Raw genomic sequence first — 19,207 nt, forward strand, 5'->3', positions numbered from 1 at the left:
TGCAGAACGTTTGGAGGACACACAGAACAGGGCTCGGACGGGGCGGAGAAGGAGAACCGACAGCTGACACGGAAGACGAGCCGCCAAGTTTGGATCCGGGACAGCTCAGGGGCCCGGCCCAGGGATCAGCACGCCCCAGCCACGCCTGAACTCCAAAACCCGCCAAAAAGCCCAACACAGACGGCACCTGAAGCAGCAGGGCCCCCACCTGCTGCCTCCCAGGTGGGAGCAGGACTCGAACCCAGGCACCTTCCGTTCTGTGACGCGGACGGCCCGAGCAGCGACCTGACGGCTGCCCTGGCTTTCATTTTAGGATTAAACTAAAAACAGGGACTCGGCGTAACTTTAAATTACATATCATTTATTGAAATATAAAGATCTTCATTTACATGTCATAAAATGAAAACGGGCATGGGGCAGGGGGCATCTGTAACACATTTTGTCTTGGGAGACCCTCCCTCCCCAACCAGTTCGTCCTCACACACTCTCCACGCCACTGTTTGGGGAACACCTTAAGTCTTCTTCTCTTCATTATGTCTAAAATATAAATTTTGGACATTCAAAAGTGCAGCAGTTAATGTGCCTATAGGGAATATCACAGTTAAAAAAATATAAACAAAGGCAGTGAGACAGCTCGTCGTACATGTTTTGGCAGTATTCTGCAGGCCTACGTAGATACACATATGTACACATCGATGTATAACATCATTGCATCACAAGTCCCTCTCAGACAAACAGGACCGCTCTGTGCACGCGGGCAGACCACGGCGCGGGCACGGCCGCACGCTGCGTCGCCCACGCCGGCTTTGATTGTCATCAGGAAAAAAAAAAATCAAAGAGTGGGAAGCAGTGGCCAATTGTCTTTCTCTGGGGATTTTGCAGGAAGCAAACGGGACACAGATTGGAGATACACGGGACACTTTTTTAAAAAAAGCAAAAACTAACAATGCGGCCCCAGGCTCAGCCTGGCCACGGATTTGCACCCAGTCTTGTGGTGACGTGCAAGCCTGGGGCTTCGATGACCAGAGTGGCCACAACAGTGACTGTTAAGGGGCAGGTGACGGAGCGAGGACCCCCGAGCTGCGGTTCCAGCCACACAGAGGCTTCGCTGGTGCTACAGAACCCGGTCAGCTTGTTAGCTGGCCGATCCAGCTCAGAGCACACACTGGCCACGCAGAGGGTGGCTGAGAAAGCACCTCGGGGTGGCTCCCGCACCTGGCACGTGTCGCGCCCTGGGTGTCAGCAATTAAGCAACACGGCCGAGAACGCCATGAACCCACCCTGGCCGGCGTGAGTCACGGTGCATCGTCCCGTCTAACCCCGGTATAGCAGTGAAATGGTTCACCTCTTGGAGCAAAATGCTGGCCTCGTTGTGCAGAGAGGCAGCAGTGTGAGTGGCATCACTTCTATAGGTGTTTGTCCACGGGCTGGGGGTGCGGGCGGGCAGGAGCCGGTCCGTCCCCTCCAGGCAGGGAGAAGCAGTGGCCTTACCTTGAAGAAGACCTGCCCACGCCCAGTGTCCTGACCCTGACCCTGACCCTCAGCTGAGCCGGCTGGATTAAGTTGAGGGTAGCAATCTGGACGCACAGCCAGGCGCCGGGGACTTACACAGCAGGCTTCCGCATGGTGGCCCTCCAGCCCAGCTCCAAATTGCAAATCATTGCTTTTCCCACGGCAACCCCCAGGAACCCAAGCCAGCACTCCTGAAACTTGGCTCATCAGAACAGAACACGGGTGCCGGCTGCCCATCCACTCCCAACTCCAGATCCGGGCTGCCAGCTCCCTGGGGGCCAGAGAGCCGGGGCACACACACACGGCCGTCACTCACCACCACCCCCACTCCCAGCCTCGGGTTTCTAGCACTTTCTCTTTGAGGCCAGACAGGATCTCTGCTGCTCTTTCCCTCAGGGTGATGCCGGCCCGGGGGACTCTGACACCGGGGACCTGGGCTCGTCTCTCGTCCCGTTCAGTACCGCGGGCAGGGGGAGCGACTTGTACACAACCAAAGTCCATGACTTCCGGGACAACTGTGACCTTGTTCTCTGATGTCCGACCCACTGCGGTGATCAACATCATTTATGGGGAAACATAAGCTCTTTAAAAAAAGAAAGTGTCAAAAGTTGCAAACCTGTCACCTACTTAGGGTTCTTTTTTTTGTTTTTTAACTTGTGCTTTCTCGGGCAGGAGCCCGTGTTACGTGTTACACACTTAGCATCACTAATGACAGTAGTATGATTACAAACATAGGTTACGATACGAAAACGCGGCTTGGGGCTTCTAAACGACACACGTCTATTAAACGAGGCTGGTTAATGACTCTGCGCTACGCACGACTAAGATGCTCCAAGACCAGCACCTTTGAAGGTTCCGAAGTGGTTTTGTACAACACTGGGAGTCCAGAGCCAGTGGCAGCCAGGCTCCGACAGGGAAAGACACGGCTGGGCTGAGTGGTGTCTCAGAAGTCCAGAGGAGACGGGACGCATCTCTCACCAGGGCTGCGTTCAGATTTATGTACATAACAGCGACGCTGCAACTTCAGCGCGACTCCGGCTGTGCACGTGGACTTGAGACCCAGAGCTCGCTTCCCGGGGTCCACCGTGCCCTTGAACCCCCCACGCCACCGAGGCTGGCGAATCCAGAGGCAGTGCCAGCAGCGTCCACCTCCAAGCGTCCCATTCCCCCTCCGAGGCTGGTCACACGGCTCCCCCCGCCCCGCCCCGGGGAATCCCGGGCCAGGGCCTCCTCGTCCCGCATCCCCCACGTCGTCCTCTCCACCTCTGCCTTGCAAATAAAGTGGTTTTCTGAAAAGGATCCCAGGGCAGCTCCGGGAACGCGCGGGGACCTGCGGCTCACAGGAAGCTGTCCTCCACCAGGTCCGAGGAGTCCATGCCAATGTCGTCCATCATGTCCATGTCCTCGATGGTCTCGTCCTCTCTCTTCATGAAGGTGGAGCTGCTGGAACCCGTCTCGATGGCACTCTCCTCCGAGGTCTGCGAGCTGGAGGATAGAGACAGAGGGCACGAGGCTGAGCACCGGGCACATCGCAGCCGCACTGCAGGGGGCGCCCAGCACCGCCCCTCCCGCCACGCGGGGCAACCGGCGGCCACCGAGCCCATCTTCCCTACTCAATCCCAGCAGAAGAGAAACCAGCAATGCACGAACACAAGGCAGCAGGAATGACAAGCAGAGGGAGGCATTGGGGGCGGTGCAGCCGGGCCAGCCACCTGTTCTCGGGGACAGGGGCGCCTGTGTGCCGAGAGGCCCCCTGCCCCTGTGACCCCAGGGCTCCCAGTCCGGACCTCCCAGGGGAAGGCTCTCTGCCTCCTGGAGAGGGGGAGGGGGGGCCTTGCAGTGGACTCCCCCGGGTGGCACCCTCCGCCTGATGAACTTGAACGTACCTCCTTGCCTACACGAAGGGCATGCCAAGGACACTCACAGCACGCCTGCTCGGCTGATGAGCAAGGTACCAGCCGTGAACGCCGAGCACGGGCAGGGCACGCGGCAGTGGGTGCTGCCCCTCCTGTCTTCTCACCCACGGCTGAGCTGGGCCCACGCGCGCAGCACAGGAGGCTGGCACGGCGGGCGCGGGCAGGGGTGTTATTCACGGGCACGTGCGTGGGAGCCATGTCCTGGTGTCCCTTACTTAGTTCCAAGTGACTCAACCACTAGCAAAACGTGAGGACGCACGCAGGGGGCGTGCCTCATGAACACACCACGCGTGGGTTCCAACACTTCGGCACCAAAAACAGCTTATCTCCAATGCCATTTCTGGAGTCCCCTCTATGTGACTGACACGCAATAACCTATGCCACACAGAGCTGAATACCTGCCAACAACTGTGCAATCTAAGTGGGAGGGAGGCTCATGCACTATTTTTTTGGCTTCTTCCCTGAAGACCCAGCCTGCGACCTGTGACCTGTGACCTGTGACCCGAGACCTCTTGTCTTAGCGCCATCCTGCCTTGCGCTGCTGTCCACGTTAGGTCTTTTTTGCCCCTCCAGATTATCACCTGCCGGCGAGGAGGTCCCTGTCCAACGTGGGACCGGCAGCAGTGAGGACACAGGGTCCCCTCCCTTCCCCATCCCCTGCCAAGCAGAGAACTGAGTCCCACAGCTCACGTCCTGCTGGGGAACACGGCGGCCACCACCCACGACTCCTGCGGCCCTGACTCCTCCTGGGCCCCAGGAGGCTGCCGGGCTGCGGGTTCCTTAGGCCTCAGCTCTGCCTGCACTTACACCTGTCCTGAGCCTCCGAATCCCATCCACTTGCTGATCCCGACAACCGTCCAAGGGCGGCCCCTCGCCCGGGACCTGATGTGGATGTGGACCCAGCCCAGCCGTGGGCGCTGGGATGGGCACTGCCGAGCCGGGCCCTGGCCCTGCTCTTCCTCTGGAGGACACAGGGGTGTGGGCAGGGAGGACTGACCACCCCGAGACCCAGTACCAGACCATTCCCGCGGCTCGCCCAGCTGCCCACACCCAGTGGCCAGTGCCCCTGAGCCCACTCCCTCCCCAAGGTCAATGTCCTGAGCCTAGAAGGAGGTGACTTCGGGGCTGACTGCACAGCTGAGCCCAAAGCTCCCCCCGGCTCTGGGATGCCCTCACCCAGGGCCAGTTCGTCTTGCGGTTCAGGGCCACAGTCCCACCTGACTTGGGGCTGTTATCTGGGGCACACTGCCTCAGAGCCCCCAAACACAAAGCCTCCAAGGGGAGAGAGCCCCCAGGCCTCCACCCAGCCTCCCCCTGGCGCCCCCGTTCCAACACAGACCCCCAGGTTTGTTTACTAAAGGAACATAAACACACAGTAAAACAGCATCCCCCAGTCGAGGATTCCCAAAATAGAAGAAGCCAAAGCTGTACTTTGCAAAATCACCGGGTGCACGCAGATCAACAAGGGCTGCCTGCAGCTGTGCCTACAGGGGTTCCCGAGGGCCCCGACCACGCCACGTGCTCCTGCATGGGCTCACGGAACAAGCAGGCAGGAAGGAAAGAAAAGGACCCCGGGCCACGTGGACCTTAATTAAACAGGCCACAATCAGCGCCTGGGGCTTGGGCGCTGGGAACCAAGGTTCTCATGCCATTGCGCGTCTTGGTAATGAACTAACGCATCCAGGCGGGAAGCTGGCTGGAAACGGAACTCCAGGCGAGTTTCGGGTGCAGGTTCGGTGCGCGCCTGAGACGCCGCCTGCGATGGCCACGTCCCGTTTGGACGCCTGGGTTTCAGTTCCAGCTTCCTGCGACTGTGCGCCCCGGGAGGCTCAATGATTGGGTCCCTGCCACCCACAGGGGAGGCCCAGGTAGAACTCCTGGTTCTTGGCTTCGGCCTGGCCCGGCTCCGGCCACTGGGACATCTGGGGAGTGAATGAGTGGACCGGAGCATATTTCCTCTCTCTCTTTCTCTGCGTCTGTGCCCTTCTGCCTTTCAAAGGAGGACTAAGAATTCAAGAATGCTTTGTTTATTTTTATTTATTTCTATTTTATTTGTTGTTTATTTGAAAGGCAGAATTGGAGAGGGAGAGGGAGAGGGCTGGGCCACATTGAAGCCAGGAGCCAGGAGCTTCTTCTGGGTCTCCCATGTGGGCACAGGGGCCCAAGGACTTGGCCATCTTCTACCGCTTTCCCAGGCCACAGCAGAGCTGGATGGGAAGCGGAGCAGCTGGGATTCGAACCGGCGCCCGTATGGGATGCCAGCACTGCAGGTGGCAGCTTTACCCGCTACACCACAGCGCCAGCCCCCATAATTTTTTTTAAGGAGATAAACAGAAAGCCTTGCCAGGTGATTCCAAGGCGTGGCAAGCACGGGGGTGCGTCAGAGGCCCCAGAGCCACCTCCCTCCATCCGTCTCCTCCATACGTCCCCTCAGCTCCAGGCCCATTTCAGACAGCGGCACAGGCTGCGCTCAGCACAGCAGCTACTGACCAGGTCCCCGAGGGCTCAGGTCAAAGGTCTGGACCCACTGGGGAAGTGCCCCCCCACACACATGCAGGTGCACACACACACTCATATGAATGTATTCACACTCTCATGGATGCACTCACACACACGCACACACATGCATACACACACTCAAGAATGCACTCGTGTGCACACGCATACACACATGTGCACGCATGCACACTCATGAGTGCACTCCACATGCACACACATGTGCACTCTCATGAATGCACTCCACATGCACACGTGTGTGCACTCTCATGAATGCGCACATGCACACACATGCACACGCATGCATGCACTCTCATGGATGCACTCACACACACACACACACGCAAGAATGCACTCGTGTGCACACGCATACACACATGCACACTCTCATTAGTGCACTCCACATGCACACACGTGTGCACTCTCATAGAATGCGCACATGCACACGCATGCACACGCATGCATGCACTCTCATGGATGCACTCACACTCTCAAGCACACACTCATGAATGCACACTCATGCACACACATATACTCTCATGAACGCACTCACACACACAAATGTACACGCATGCACTCACTCATCACACGGATGCACACACACATACTCTCAAGAATGCACTCACACATGCACACGCATGCACACTCATGCACACACTCACACACGCCCCCAACCCCAGCCCCAGCCCCAGCAGACGCCTCGGAGTCCCCTGGGGCGCATCTTCAAAGCCATGCAGCCCCCCGGCGTTCGGCAGGCTGACGGCTCCTGCAGACCCCCCTCCCCCCCGCACAGACCCCGGGGTCTGGCAGTGCTGGGCGCGGTGGGCGGCGCGAGGGGCACCGGCAGCGCTGGGGGCGGCCTACCTGTGCCGGTTGCGCTTGCCCCCGTCCTCCTCGTCCTCCTCGGGCACGGGGTCGATGTCGGGCAGGGGGATGATGTAGCCGCTGTCGGCACTCAGCCTCTGCTCGTCCAGGCCGCCCTCCCAGTCCTTCAGCTTGTCCTCCTCGTTCTTGTAGGTGACGCCCAGGTACGCGCTGTCGGTGTCCACACGCATGCGCGCCACGGCGGGGTGGTCGCTCCTCAGGAAGTCCAGGTGGATCTTCTCATAGCTCTGCAAGCACGCGCGGACCCAGGTGAGCACGCGCCGGACCCAGGTGAGCACGTGCCGGAGCCAACAGACACCGACTGGACCCTCAGAACGCAGGCGAGGTCACTGCCCCTTGCAAACCAGCTCCTGGCTGCGAGCGTCACACGACGGAAGGGCATGGGCCAGCCATCCCCAGAGAGGGGGCCCACCAACAGGCCCTCCTGCTTAGGTCTCAAGATGCCAGGGGCCCAGGGGGTTAAGCTACAGCCTGTGATTCCAGCATCCCACATGGATGCCAGTTTGAGTCCCTGCTGCTCCACTTCCGATCCGGCTCCTTGCCAATGCGTCTGGGAAAGATGGCCCAAGTGGTTAGGCCCCTGCACCCACGTGGCACATGTGCCCGAACCTCTGGCTCCCGGCTTCAGCTCAGCCCAGCCATGGCCACTGCTGCCATCTGGGGAGTGAACCAGCAGATGAAGATCTCTCTCTCTCTCCCCTCCTCTCCCTCTCTCTAACTCTGCCTTTCAAATAAATTACTCTTAAAAATATATATATGGGCCGGTGCCGCGGCTCACTAGGCTAATCCTCCGCCTTACGGCGCCAGCACACCGGGTTCTAGTCCTGGTCGGGGTGCCGGATTCTGTCCCGGTTGCTCCTCTTCCAGGCTAGCTCTCTGCTGTGGCCCAGGAGTGCAGTGGAGGATGGCCCAAGTGCTTGGGCCCTGCACCCCATGGGAGACCAGGAGAAACACCTGGCTCCTGGCTTCGGATCAACGCGGTGCGCCAGCTATAGCACACCAGCCGCAGCGGCCATTGGAGGGTGAACCAAAGGCAAAGGAAGACCTTTCTCTCTGTCTCTCTCTCTCCCACTGTCCACTCTTTGTGTCAAAAAATAAATAAATAAATAAATAAATATATATATATATACTAGGAGCCCCTCCTCTGAGTCAGCAGCCAAGGCCATGTACCCTGCCCGGCCCCTCCAGCCCCATCGGGGCCCAAGAGGGAGCGGCCAGGCCTGCACTGGGAACACCGTGCCCCGAGCCCTGCTGTCCACACACTGGGAAGTCAGAACGACCCTGTCTCCCCCTGCAGCTTCCAGCTCTTCCTCCCGCCCTCACCACCCCACTTCTGCGCCTCTGCAAAGGGCAGGGAGTTGTCGACGCAGGAGAACTTCAAGTTCAAGTTCAACCTGCGGGTGCTTCCAGCACATCCCCCCGAGGACGAGAAAGAAGCAACCGCGATGGGACGCCTAGGCAGCCACGGTTCTGAAGGCGGGAAACCGGCCGCTGGGTTTCAGGAAGGTGCCTCGCTCATTTACATATCCTGCTAGGTGCCCCGAAATCTCGCTCGCTCCTCAAACAATATTTCCTGTTCCACAAAGCACCAGCTGGAGCCGCAGATAACAGCTGAGGCCGCCCCTCTGAGTCGGCAGCTCAAAGCCAGTTTTCCATGGATTTGGGCGCGTTCGACTTCGCGAGTTAATGGCCGCGGACGCCCGGGGACTTCCACGTGCACATGCAAACATCTGGAGAAGCCGGGGCTTATGGGGGCTGCTTGCTGCGGGAAGGGGCTTCCCATTCATCACTGCCACCAGGGACCCCAGCGCACGCCGGAAGCCCCAGCCCTGGGGCACGTGAGGTCTCTCTCCTCCCCCACCGCGGCGCTGAGCACCTGCCCACCCCCTCCCCCCCGTCCTCAAGGGCCCAGACCTTTTTATACTGTCCAGGCAGCAGACTCTCCACGATCTCGCTCAGGTGGTAAAAGGAGGGCCGCTTCTCGGGCTCGCTGTTCCAGCACTTCACCATGATCTCGTAGCTGGAGAGGCAGAGGGCGGCGGCCGCCTCATGAGCTCGGGGAGGAGCACCCGGGCGCCCCGCCCCCCGGCCCCCCCGCCATGGGGAGGGGCTCACACTTCACTGGTGGCGTGGTCAGGCTTGGCCATCCGGTAGCCGCTTTTGATCTTGTTGTAGAAGGTGGAGTCCACCATCATGCCAGGGTAGGGTGTGCCCCCTGTGAAGTCGAGAGGGAGCAGGCAGGACTCAGCACTGAGCTGAGACATGGGGGACACGGGGAACCCTGTGGACAGGGAGCCGCGAGCCCTAACATCTGGAAGTGCGTGTTCCTCCCAGGCAGTGAGCGGTTACGGTCCAGTCCAAGCCCGCAGGCACACGTCCCCCATCTCCAGAAAAGCACTAGGGTCGGTCCACGTGCTGGCTGCTGAGGCCACGGGCAGGGACGGACTGAGCCAAGGGACAGCAAAGCCACGTGCCCCAGACACGGACCAGTGGCTAAGGCCAGAGTCGGGGCTTGGAAGGCCTTGGCTCATTCCCTGCTTTCGCTAAGGGGGTGTGAGACCCTGCTAAGCCACGCCCAGGGGAGATGGTGGTGACCGGCAGGGAGAGAGACGAAGACCAGGAAGGGAGCCACACCTGTTCCCCCAACACACGCCAGCCCTCGCCTGAGCCCCAGAGCCAGCCGGTGAGCAAGGGGCAACTCCCCCAGGAAGCTCACGTGACCCAAAGTCACAATGACATGTGTGATGAACAGGCAAGGCTGCCCTGTGTGGACTTGTCCCCTGTTTCCAGATCTCCCTGGGGGGTGGCATCAGGACAGAGAGGGGAGCAGAGGCAGAGGCTGGGCGGAGGAAGGGATGGTGCAGCCCCAGGACCCCGACTCAGCCTGCAGAGGCCTGACCCGCACCAGGGAAATCACACGGCCCCCAGCCCGGAGCTGGGAAAGCACCCGGCTCCCGTCGGACCCAGGGCAGCCGGAGCCAGCAGGGCGGGGCCCGTACCGAGAGAGAAGATCTCCCAGAGCAGGATGCCGTAGGACCACACGTCGCTCAGCGTGGTGTAGAGGTTGTCGAAGATGCTCTCGGGGGCCATCCACTTCACGGGCAGGAAGGTCTGCAGGGGACAGGGGGCACAGTCACCCCGGGCCCGTGCACCACGGGCAACGGCAGCAGGCTCAGACAGCCGGCACAGGCCACCTGCCCCCGCCTGGGCACGCTCACGGCTGCACCGGCCACCTGGACACCAGGAGCTCTCAGCAGCAGAGGGTCACAGTTCCCTTCTGAAACTCTGATAAAAGCTTAGACATCTTAGACGTCGGGACACCATCCCTGCAAACGCGTGCCTTTCCACACATGCACCTGTTCCACGTGCTACCGGCTGACACAGGGTGTGGCCAGACACCAGGCACCACCCCAAGGACTTCAGCGACTACTGGCTCAGCCCCCACAGCACCAGGACCAGGTACAGCGCATCTCCCCCCGACTCCAGATGGGGAGACTGAGGCACGGGAACCCGGCCGCCCAGGCAGCCCCTGCAGACCCCGTGTTAGGTGCCCGGCACGTACGCTGCCTTTGGAGACGTAGTTGGAGTCGTGCATGATGTCTCTGGCCAGGCCGAAGTCACAGATCTTGACAATCTTCCCTTGCGCCAGGAGCACGTTGCGCGCGGCCAGGTCCCGGTGGACGCACTGTGTGCAAAGGGGGCGGCGCGATGTTAGGGGCCTGCACCTGCGGCCTCACCCTGGCGGGATAAGCCTCTCCCAGGGGGCCCGGGAGCATCCGGGTCCGCACCCAGGAAGTCCGCCCTGGAGGAAAGAGCTCTGTGGGCGCCACCCCCTGCTGCCCAGGGGAGCACGGAGGCCGAGGAGCTGGGCCCAGACCTCTCTCTCTCTCTGCGCCTCCTCCCATGCTCCCCTCACCCTGCCCCCTACAGCCAGGTCTACAGGAGTCTCTGCTCCCTGAACTCACATTTTTTGAAGCCAAAAATTCCATCCCTCGAGCGACTTGGTAGGTAAAGCTCAACAGATCCAACAAGGTGAGGCCTTCCGCGTTGTCATCCGAAAGGAGGTTTTTGACTTCGGACTCTGCAGGGGAGGAATGCAACGTCAGGGCAGCTGCACGGCCTGACCCGCCGCCCCGTGAGCCCCGCCGCCCCCCCACAGCACGGATCCACAGCACTGCCTTCCACGGACTCCACCCCCACGGCAGCGAGCTCAGCTGTGCGGATTCCAGCTCCAGAAAGAACAGAGTCTGGGGCGGGTTGAGCACGCTAGGCGGCTGCCGGGGACTCGCGCACCCGACTGAAGCTCCAGTCTGAGTCCCAGCGACTCCACCTCCGAGCCAGCTTCCTGCTAACAGGCCTGGAAACAGAATCTGCCACCCACGTGGGAGACCTGGATGGAGTTGCAGGAAGATGGAAGACTGCTCTCTCTCCCTCTCTCTGTCACTCTGCCTCTCAAATAAACGAATACACACACACACACACACACCCCTTACCTAAAAACCTGAAATCTGAAATGATTCAAATTCTGAAATTTTGGAGTGCCAGCCTGAAGCCGCCAGTGGAAGATTCCACCCAGACCTCACACGAGTGCTGTGGACACAGGTGCACTGAGTGAGCACTGGGGGCAGTGGGCAGGACGCCTGTGGGATGCCTCAGCCCACGTCAGAGGGCCTGGGTTTGAAGCCCAGCTCTGCCTCTGATCTCAGCTTCCTGTGAATGTGCTGGGCACCCTCGGAGGCACCGGGGACGGCTCACTCCTCAGGTCCCTGCCGTCCACGCGGGAGGCCCGGACTACGCCCCGGCTGTTTCAGGCATGTGGGGAATGAACCAGCGGATGGAAGCCCTAGCTGCCTTCCAAACAAGTAAATAAATAATTTTTTATAAAATTACCCACAGGCTGTGTGTATAGGCTATATGAAACATAAGTGAATTTCATGTTTAGATTGTCCCATCCCATAATATTCATTATGTTAGATGCAAATGTTCTAAAATCTGAAACTGTTTTTTTTTTTTTTTTTTAATGTTTAAGAAGGTAAGGTCTTTCCTTTAAAAAATTTATTTGTTAGGCCGGCGCCGCGGCTCACTAGGCTAATCCTCTGCCTTGCGGCGCCGGCACGCCGGGTTCTAGTCCCGGTCAGGGCACCGGATTCTGTCCCGGTTGCCCCTCTTCCAGGCCAGCTCTCTGCTGTGGCCCGGGAAGGCAGTGGAGGATGGCCCAAGTGCTTGGGCCCTGCACCCCATGGGAGACCAGGAGAAGCACCTGGCTCCTGCCATCGGATCAGCGCGGTGCCATTGGAGGGTGAACCAATGGCAAAGGAAGACCTTTCTCTCTATCTCTCTCTCTCACTGTCCACTCTGCCTGCCAAAAAAAAAATTTTTTTTATTTGTTAATTTGAAAGAGTTACAGAGAGAAGGAGAGTGAGAGAGAGAGAGAGAAATTCCATCCACTGGTTCACTCCCCCTGACGGCTGTAACAGCCAGGGCTGAGTCAGGCCGCAGGCAGGAGCCGGGAGGTTCCCTCAGGTCCCCCAGATGGGTGGCAGGCGTCCACACACTCAGGCCATCTTCCACCAGGCTATTAGCAGGAAGCTGGATCGGAAGTGGAGCAGCTAGGACTCAAACCAGTGCCCGTATGAGATGCCAGCGTAGCACCATAGCTTTCCCTGCTACACCACAGTGCCTGTCCCAAGGTCTTTTTTTCTTTAAGTTTTATTTATTTACTTGTTTGAAAGGCAGAAAGAGATCCTCCGTCTGCTGGTTCACTCCCCGGCAACAGCCAGGAGCCAGGAGCCAGGAGCTCCATGTGGCTCTCCCATGGGGATGGCAGGGACCCAAGCACCTGGGCCACCACCCTCTGCCTTCCCAGGTTGCACTAGCAGGAAGCTGGATCGGAGGTGGAGCAGCTTTGGGACTGGGACTGGGACTGGAGCTCCGATATGCAGTGCAGGTGCCCCAGGCAGCAGTGCAACCCACTACTCAGCAAAGACCACCCCTGCAACACTTCCTGTCCCCTGCATTTTGCATAAGGGACATTGACCCCACTTACTGGCTTACACACACACACACACACACACACACACATGAGGGTGCTGAGAAAGAGTGACCAGGAATGGCTCTGTTTGCTTTTCAAATCCCCCTTGGACATTTCTTAAGAAAAGCGGCCCCGATCCGGAGCGGACCCACCGCCCTGCCCCGAGTCCCGAGCCCCTCTCCTCCTTGTGCCCTTGCCCCCCATCTGGAGTGTCAGGGCTGTCGAGGAAGAAGGCAGGGAGGCCGCGCGGCGCTCCGCTCCCAATGAGCACTTCCAGGCAGGCGCGGTCTCTCCGCGCTGCAGCCAGCAGGCGGGGAGCTGCCTGCCAGCGGTTCCCCTGGCGTCCGGTGCCAAGTCCACCGGCAATGTCAACTATTTTTAACAACATGGGAGGGGAGAGGAAGCACTTGTCTGATAACTCGCACCGGCTCATCTTTCCAAAGCGCTTGGAAGTTCACCCATTTGGCAATGAGAAGTGAATGGAACCTGGAACGGCCGGAGTGGAAATGGCACTGAATAGCGAGCTGTGCAAAGCAAGCACGTTCTTTTTTTTTTTTTTTTTTTTTTAATGGATTGTAGCTCTCACTTAGGAACCTTGAAAGCATTCAGAACCATCAGTGATTTTCCAAACAACTTCCGTGGCCGCTCAACCTGTCTGTGCGTCCCCCAATGGGCGGATGTTCAGACAAGGGGGGAAGGAGGCTGTGGGAGGAGCCAGCGTCAGATCTGTCCCGATAACCTTGGACTCCAGGTCTGTGCCGGCCTGGAGGCCTGGGGGCGCCTTCCCCAGGTGCATGCAAGGGGGCCCAGCTGGTGTGGCCAGCACCAGGATGGCTCCAGGTGTGTGCAAACCGATTCAAGCCTGCCACACACTCCTCGGCTGGGAAAGACACGGGTTCCCCCGGCTCCAAACGGTGCTCGGCAGAAGCACCTGCCACCAAAGGCGGCCTCCCGTTGTGTGTTCCGCAGACTCGCCCATTTCGGAGACTTAGAAAACGTGAGGAGCTAACCAGTCTAGGAGCCACCCCAAGACGGCCGACTTTTAATTTTGCCAAGTAGGGGCATCAATAACTATCACTTTGCTTTCATTAGAGGGCAGAAAACGTTAACAGCCAAACCAAGGTCATTCCAGCAGAAATAGCCAGACTTCAAAATGATTGTGTGAACAGACCGCACAGCCCCCTGCACGGAGCCTTGTTCATTCTTCCCCAGAAAACACGCCGGACGCCAGGCGAGGGGGACCTGTGTTAGGGACCCCCTTCCCACCCTCTCCCTCCTGTGGGGTTCCCAGGGGCACCGCTGTCCTCAGCGCGGGCACAGACGCGTTTACCTAGCGCGGACTTCTTCTTGTAGGAAGCCGGGCGATCGTACAGCGAGCGCTGGATGTCCGAGTACTTGGACACCTCTTTCCGCTCCAGCATGGGGACGTACTGCGTGCCGTCGGCCTGCTTCATGTCCATGTAGTCACCATTGTTCTCGAAAGACAGAATCACGTAGCTGCCAAGGCAGAGAACACAGCTCAGCCAGGGTGTCCCACGGGGGTGGTCACCCAGCACTCGGTGGGTGAGGCTCAGGTGGGTGCTACAGCCTGCGTGTAGGGCCCTGGCTGGCGGCGGGGGGGGGCTCCAAGTGAGGTTGGGGGGACAGCAAAGCCAACCGCACCCTTCACTCGCACGGCCTCGGCGGGGAGATGGCTATGGAATAACCACGAATAATACGTGATCCTTGCCCACGGGCTGGGGAGGCCTGATCGTGCAGAAGGAACACGAGCCTGGCACATGCCAAGAGCTCCCGCCGGTGGCTGCCGTGACCTGCCGATGCCAGGTTGTGTCTAGGAGCCACACCGACCTGTCTGCACAGCTTAGGAGCCCAGACGCCCTGAAGTGCCCCATCTAAGACGGGACTTGCAAAACCTTACAAATCCACGACACTGGAGAGTTTGACGTGCAGGATTCCTTACTCCTTCTCTGGTTTTCGGGGCACAGATCCCGAATCTGGGCCCTGTGGCTTGGGCAGGGAACTCCTGCAACTCACTGGGTGTCCCCCGGGGGACTCCAGATGAGCTTCTAGAACCTTCCACCTACAGAGAGCCTACAACCACCTGCAGGTTCCTGAGACAACCCTTGGCTTGACTGGCAGGCCCGGGTTCAGCAAGGAGCAGTGTGTGAAGCTTAGTGATCTCCAGGCAGGAGACCTCGGCACCTCGGCCGGAGCTGCAGGCTCACGGAGAAGCAGCAAAGGTGCTCCCGGAGGGGCCGCAACTCGCTCTCATCCCAGCCCGTCGGCGAGGCCTCCCACATGCTGTCCTGCTCCCAGTCCCTGCAGAAGTCACGTGTCCATCGGCACTGCCCTGGGACTTGCCCTTGGACAGGGTCATTTCGTTCTGCCCTGAATCTGCAGCCATGGGAGCCAGGGGGGCGTGGGTGCCCTCCACGTGCGACGCTCGTTGGACAATGACACATGGCAACCCCTCCCTCCATCCCTCCCTCTCTCTCTCTCTCTCTCTGCACCCACCTCCGTGTGCTTTCATCCGCAGGGTTCAACCCAAAGATGTCCAGCTCCTTCTTGGGCTTCTCCGGGTGGCGGCTCAGGAAGCTGTCCCTGTTCTTATGCAGATAGTTGACCAAATCCCCATAGAAGCAGTACTCGGTGATGATGTAAATGGGGCCTGCGGGGACCAGAGCGGGTGAGGACACAGCCGTGAAAACAAGGCACAGCAAAGCCTCAGGATGCCCTGCCAGACAGGCTGCCTGGATGCAGGGCCCAGGGGCTCCCACTCGCCGACACGGCCAGGGTGGACGGCATAGGACTTAAGCCCGGCTCCAGTTTCCTCAGGACCGCCAGGATCGGGTGAAAACCCTCGCTCCCGGCCCCGTGCACCCACCTGACTTGGTACAGGCTCCCAGCAAGTTGACAATGTTGAGATGCGGCCCCAGGTGGGTCATGATCTTCAGCTCGGACATGAGAGCCTGCTTCTCGCTGGACCTGGCCGTGGCTGCGGATGACATCTAGCCCGTGTCAGTGCGCCTGACCCGCCCGCTCAAGTGCTCAGCAGAAGCCGAGAACGTGGCCAGCCCTGTGGCCGACCACCACTGCGCTGCCCCACAGGCTGCAGCAGACAGCCCGCCCCCCCCTGGCTTTCAGAGGGCCCAGGGCAGGGGCTCAGGAGTCCAAGCTGCTGCCTGTGGCCCCGGCATCCCATACTGGAGCGCCAGTTCCAATGCCGGCAGCTCCGCTTCCGGTTCAGCTCTCTGCTGATGGCCTGGGAAGGCAGTGGCAGATGGCCCAAGTGCTTGGGCCCCTGCCACCCACATGGGAGACCCGGAAGGAGCTCCTGGCTCCTGGCTGGAGCAGGCTCAGCAGTTACAGCCATTTGGTAAGTGAGCCAGCAGATGGAAGATCTCTCCTCTCTCTCTCTCCTGTCACTTTGCCTTTCAAATAAATAAATTTTTATGTATTAAAAAAACACACTAGAAATATCAACTCCTGAATTGTTCACCCCAGGGCTGGTGAGAAATCTAAATAAAGCTAACTGATGAAACAGACTAGGCACACATACAGCCTCTGGTCCTGAACGCGTGACTCCCCAGCCGCGTGCTCTGGCCCAACGTGCGTCTTATCCCCGAGTTCCCAGAGTCCTCGGGACGGCAGCACTCACGTTTCAGCATCTTTACTGCCACCTTCATGACCGGCTGGGACCGGCTCAGTCCGTAGGCTGTCCCTTCCACCACTTTCCCAAAGGCCCCGGATCCCAAGATGCGACCTGCAGACAAGCAGAACCGTGACCCCGGTGCACGGCGGCAGCTCCCGGCTTTGCGTGCCGTGGCCAATGCACCAGGGTGTGTGCAGATGGGCATGTGGGGCTGGGTGGGGAGTGGGTGCTCCTGCCCAGCCTGAGACTGGCATCTGGTGCCGCAGGTTGACCACACCCCTTCATCCGGGCGCCTGGCTCGGTTTCTGGTCCAGCCTCCCACCAATGCGCACCCTGGGCCGGGGCAGATGACGGCTCAAGTGCCTGAGCACCTGCCACCCACGTGGGAGACCCTGACTTGAGTTCTGGGCTCCTGGCTTCAGCCTGGAACAGCCCTGTTGTGGGCATTTGGGGTTGAACCAGTGAATAGAAGACTCTCTCTCTCTCTCTCTCTGCCTTTCAAATAAATAAATAAGAACGTTTTTTAACCTTGCGTTGGTAGATTATTCATTGAGACACAACTCCTGGCTCTGACTCCCACTTGCCTGCATCTTGCTTTCACGCATTCCGAACTTGACTGGAAAACAAACCAAACTGCCCTGGACGGCAGCCTCCTGTGCTTGGTCCCAGGCAAGACGGATGACACGAGCTGCCTGGCTGACTTTTACATGTTTTGCCTAAAACGCGCTTGTACTGTGACAGCCCACAGTGCAGATGCACCTGCCATGACATCGAACACCTCCTTGGGCCACGCTGTGGCTGTCTGTCCTCGGCCAGGTCCCTCCCGTTCTGCCTCACCCACAAATTCACTTCACTCTCCACCTGTGTCGCTTCTAAAGCAAAGCCATTTCAGTGGGTGGCTCTGCATGGCTTCCCAGGGTCTCCACTCGCTTGGTCACAAGTTCGTTAATCAGAACTCGTTAGGGAATAAGAGAGAAAGCCTGACTCAGTGAACGTATCAGCCAGAAATGTCATTCTGAAAGCAAAGCTCTATCATGTAGCTCTGGTGAAGCACGGACCCCTTCCTCTGCCACTGGCCAGTAGGGAGCAAAGCTGTCCCCCCGGGAGCTCACCCAGCACGAGGCCATCTCGCGGAAACTCCCATCGCGAGTCGTACGGCAGCTGCATGGGGTCCACGTAAATGTATTCATGGCCGTCGGGGCTGATGGACTCGATGACCCGCCAGCGAATCTCGTACCTGGGTTTCTACGAGCAAGCAGGACAGGCACCGGCTGAGGCACCAGTGTCCCGGGGCACCACAGGTCCCCCCAGGCAGCAAGGCGACCGGCGCCACCTACAGGGGACTTCAGGACGTTCATGGAAAACGGAACATTTACTGGGGTGCAGGAACGCTAGACCCACACCCGGCGTCTCCCTAACTCGGCTGTGCCGTGAGCTTCCCAAGGACCTCGTGTGACAGCTGAGCAAGCACCCACCTGCTTCCAGACGACAACCAGGATGATGAGCGAGACAATCACAACCACCAGCAGCACCAGTACCGCGGCCGCCACCGTGAGTTCCGAGCGCAGGGCTAGAGGGGCAGAGACAGACAGACAGACAGACAGAGGGAGTCTGGTGAAGAGCTTCCCAGGGCAGCAGGGTGGCACAGTCATGGGGGCACACGAGGGACCCGGCCCATTCCAGGGGGTGATCACAGCTGTCCTCCAACCCCCTCCCCCACCCGGCACCCAGGAAACCACGCCAGCTCTTCCACGGGGAGAGGAAGGGACGCATGTCAATCTTGGGAGCGCGACGCTCCGCAAAGTCGCCCCAGCCAGGCCGCTGGGCAGCACCTGACCCACGGCGAAGGAGGCGGAGCTAGCGTTAAGGGCAGCCCCCCCGCCTGTCCAGCTTTGTTAACCAGCACACACCCAGGGGCCTCTGCACGGCGCAGCTCCGAGGTGAAACCCACAGACAGCCCGGGGCCTCCACAGCTGCCCACCCTGGCATCCTCAGTCCTCCGGCCCCTTCTGGGAGGCCGAGCTCCCCTGAGGGACCCGGGGCCCAGCGGACGACTCGGAGTCGGCCTCACTCTGGAGTCACTCACTGGGAGCCACCAGCTTCAGCTCGCGGTTCTCCGTGCCCAGAGGATTCCTGGCCAGGCAGCGGACGGCAAGGGTCTCCTCCACCTTGGCGAAGGTCACCTGGCCCTCCACGGCGCCCCCGCCCCGGGGGTGGGTCTCCGTGACGATGTTGGACACGTTGTTGGCCAAAAGCGTCCACGAGGTTTCATTGTTACACCTGGAGAGGCAAAGGACACACAGGTCGGACCAGTTGCTGGGGCCCATGGAGACAAGGGCACCAGGGGGCAGCAGCTCAGGCCCCGCCCACATCTGGGCATGCTACAGGTACAGCTCAGGCCACGCCCACATCTGAGCATGCTACAGGTGCAGATCAGGCCACGCCCACATCTGAACATGTTACAGGTGCAGATCAGGCCACGCCCACATCTGAGCATGCTACAGGTACAGCTCAGGCCACGCCCACATCTGAGCATGCTACAGGTGCAGATCAGGCCACGCCCACATCTGAGCATGCTACAGGTACAGCTCAGGCCACGCCCACATCTGGGCATGCTACAGGTGCAGCTCAGGCCACACCCACATCTGGGCATGCTACAGGTGCAGATCAGGCCACGCCCGCATCTGAGCATGTTACAGGTGCAGATCAGGCCAC

The 19,207-nt window shown here is 59.7% G+C and overlaps 1 protein-coding gene across 4 annotated transcripts in view; it reads right to left on the reverse strand.

The window, feature by feature from the left end:
- Positions 1 to 340: 340 nt before the first annotated feature.
- The window catches only part of PDGFRA (platelet derived growth factor receptor alpha), a 39,187-nt gene continuing 20,320 nt past the window's right edge, over positions 341 to 19,207 (reverse strand). For all 4 annotated transcript variants that reach the window (XM_070048112.2, XM_070048110.2, XM_070048111.2 and 1 more), the window contains exons 10-23: positions 18,579 to 18,772; positions 17,968 to 18,062; positions 17,605 to 17,737; positions 16,499 to 16,603; positions 15,725 to 15,835; positions 15,355 to 15,508; positions 14,171 to 14,337; positions 10,775 to 10,890; positions 10,372 to 10,494; positions 9,809 to 9,920; positions 8,925 to 9,024; positions 8,724 to 8,829; positions 6,789 to 7,036; positions 341 to 2,997 (exon numbers count right to left, since the gene is read on the reverse strand). In XM_070048112.2, coding sequence (XP_069904213.2) covers positions 2,850 to 2,997; positions 6,789 to 7,036; positions 8,724 to 8,829; positions 8,925 to 9,024; positions 9,809 to 9,920; positions 10,372 to 10,494; positions 10,775 to 10,890; positions 14,171 to 14,337; positions 15,355 to 15,508; positions 15,725 to 15,835; positions 16,499 to 16,603; positions 17,605 to 17,737; positions 17,968 to 18,062; positions 18,579 to 18,772 — 1,912 coding nt within the window. In that variant the 3' untranslated portion in view covers positions 341 to 2,849. The remainder of the gene's footprint in view (positions 2,998 to 6,788; positions 7,037 to 8,723; positions 8,830 to 8,924; positions 9,025 to 9,808; positions 9,921 to 10,371; positions 10,495 to 10,774; positions 10,891 to 14,170; positions 14,338 to 15,354; positions 15,509 to 15,724; positions 15,836 to 16,498; positions 16,604 to 17,604; positions 17,738 to 17,967; positions 18,063 to 18,578; positions 18,773 to 19,207) is intronic.

This window comes from Oryctolagus cuniculus, chromosome 8 (assembly GCF_051225735.1).
Source record: "Oryctolagus cuniculus isolate XC-2025 breed Fujian yellow rabbit chromosome 8, ASM5122573v1, whole genome shotgun sequence".
Lineage (NCBI taxonomy): Eukaryota > Metazoa > Chordata > Mammalia > Lagomorpha > Leporidae > Oryctolagus > Oryctolagus cuniculus.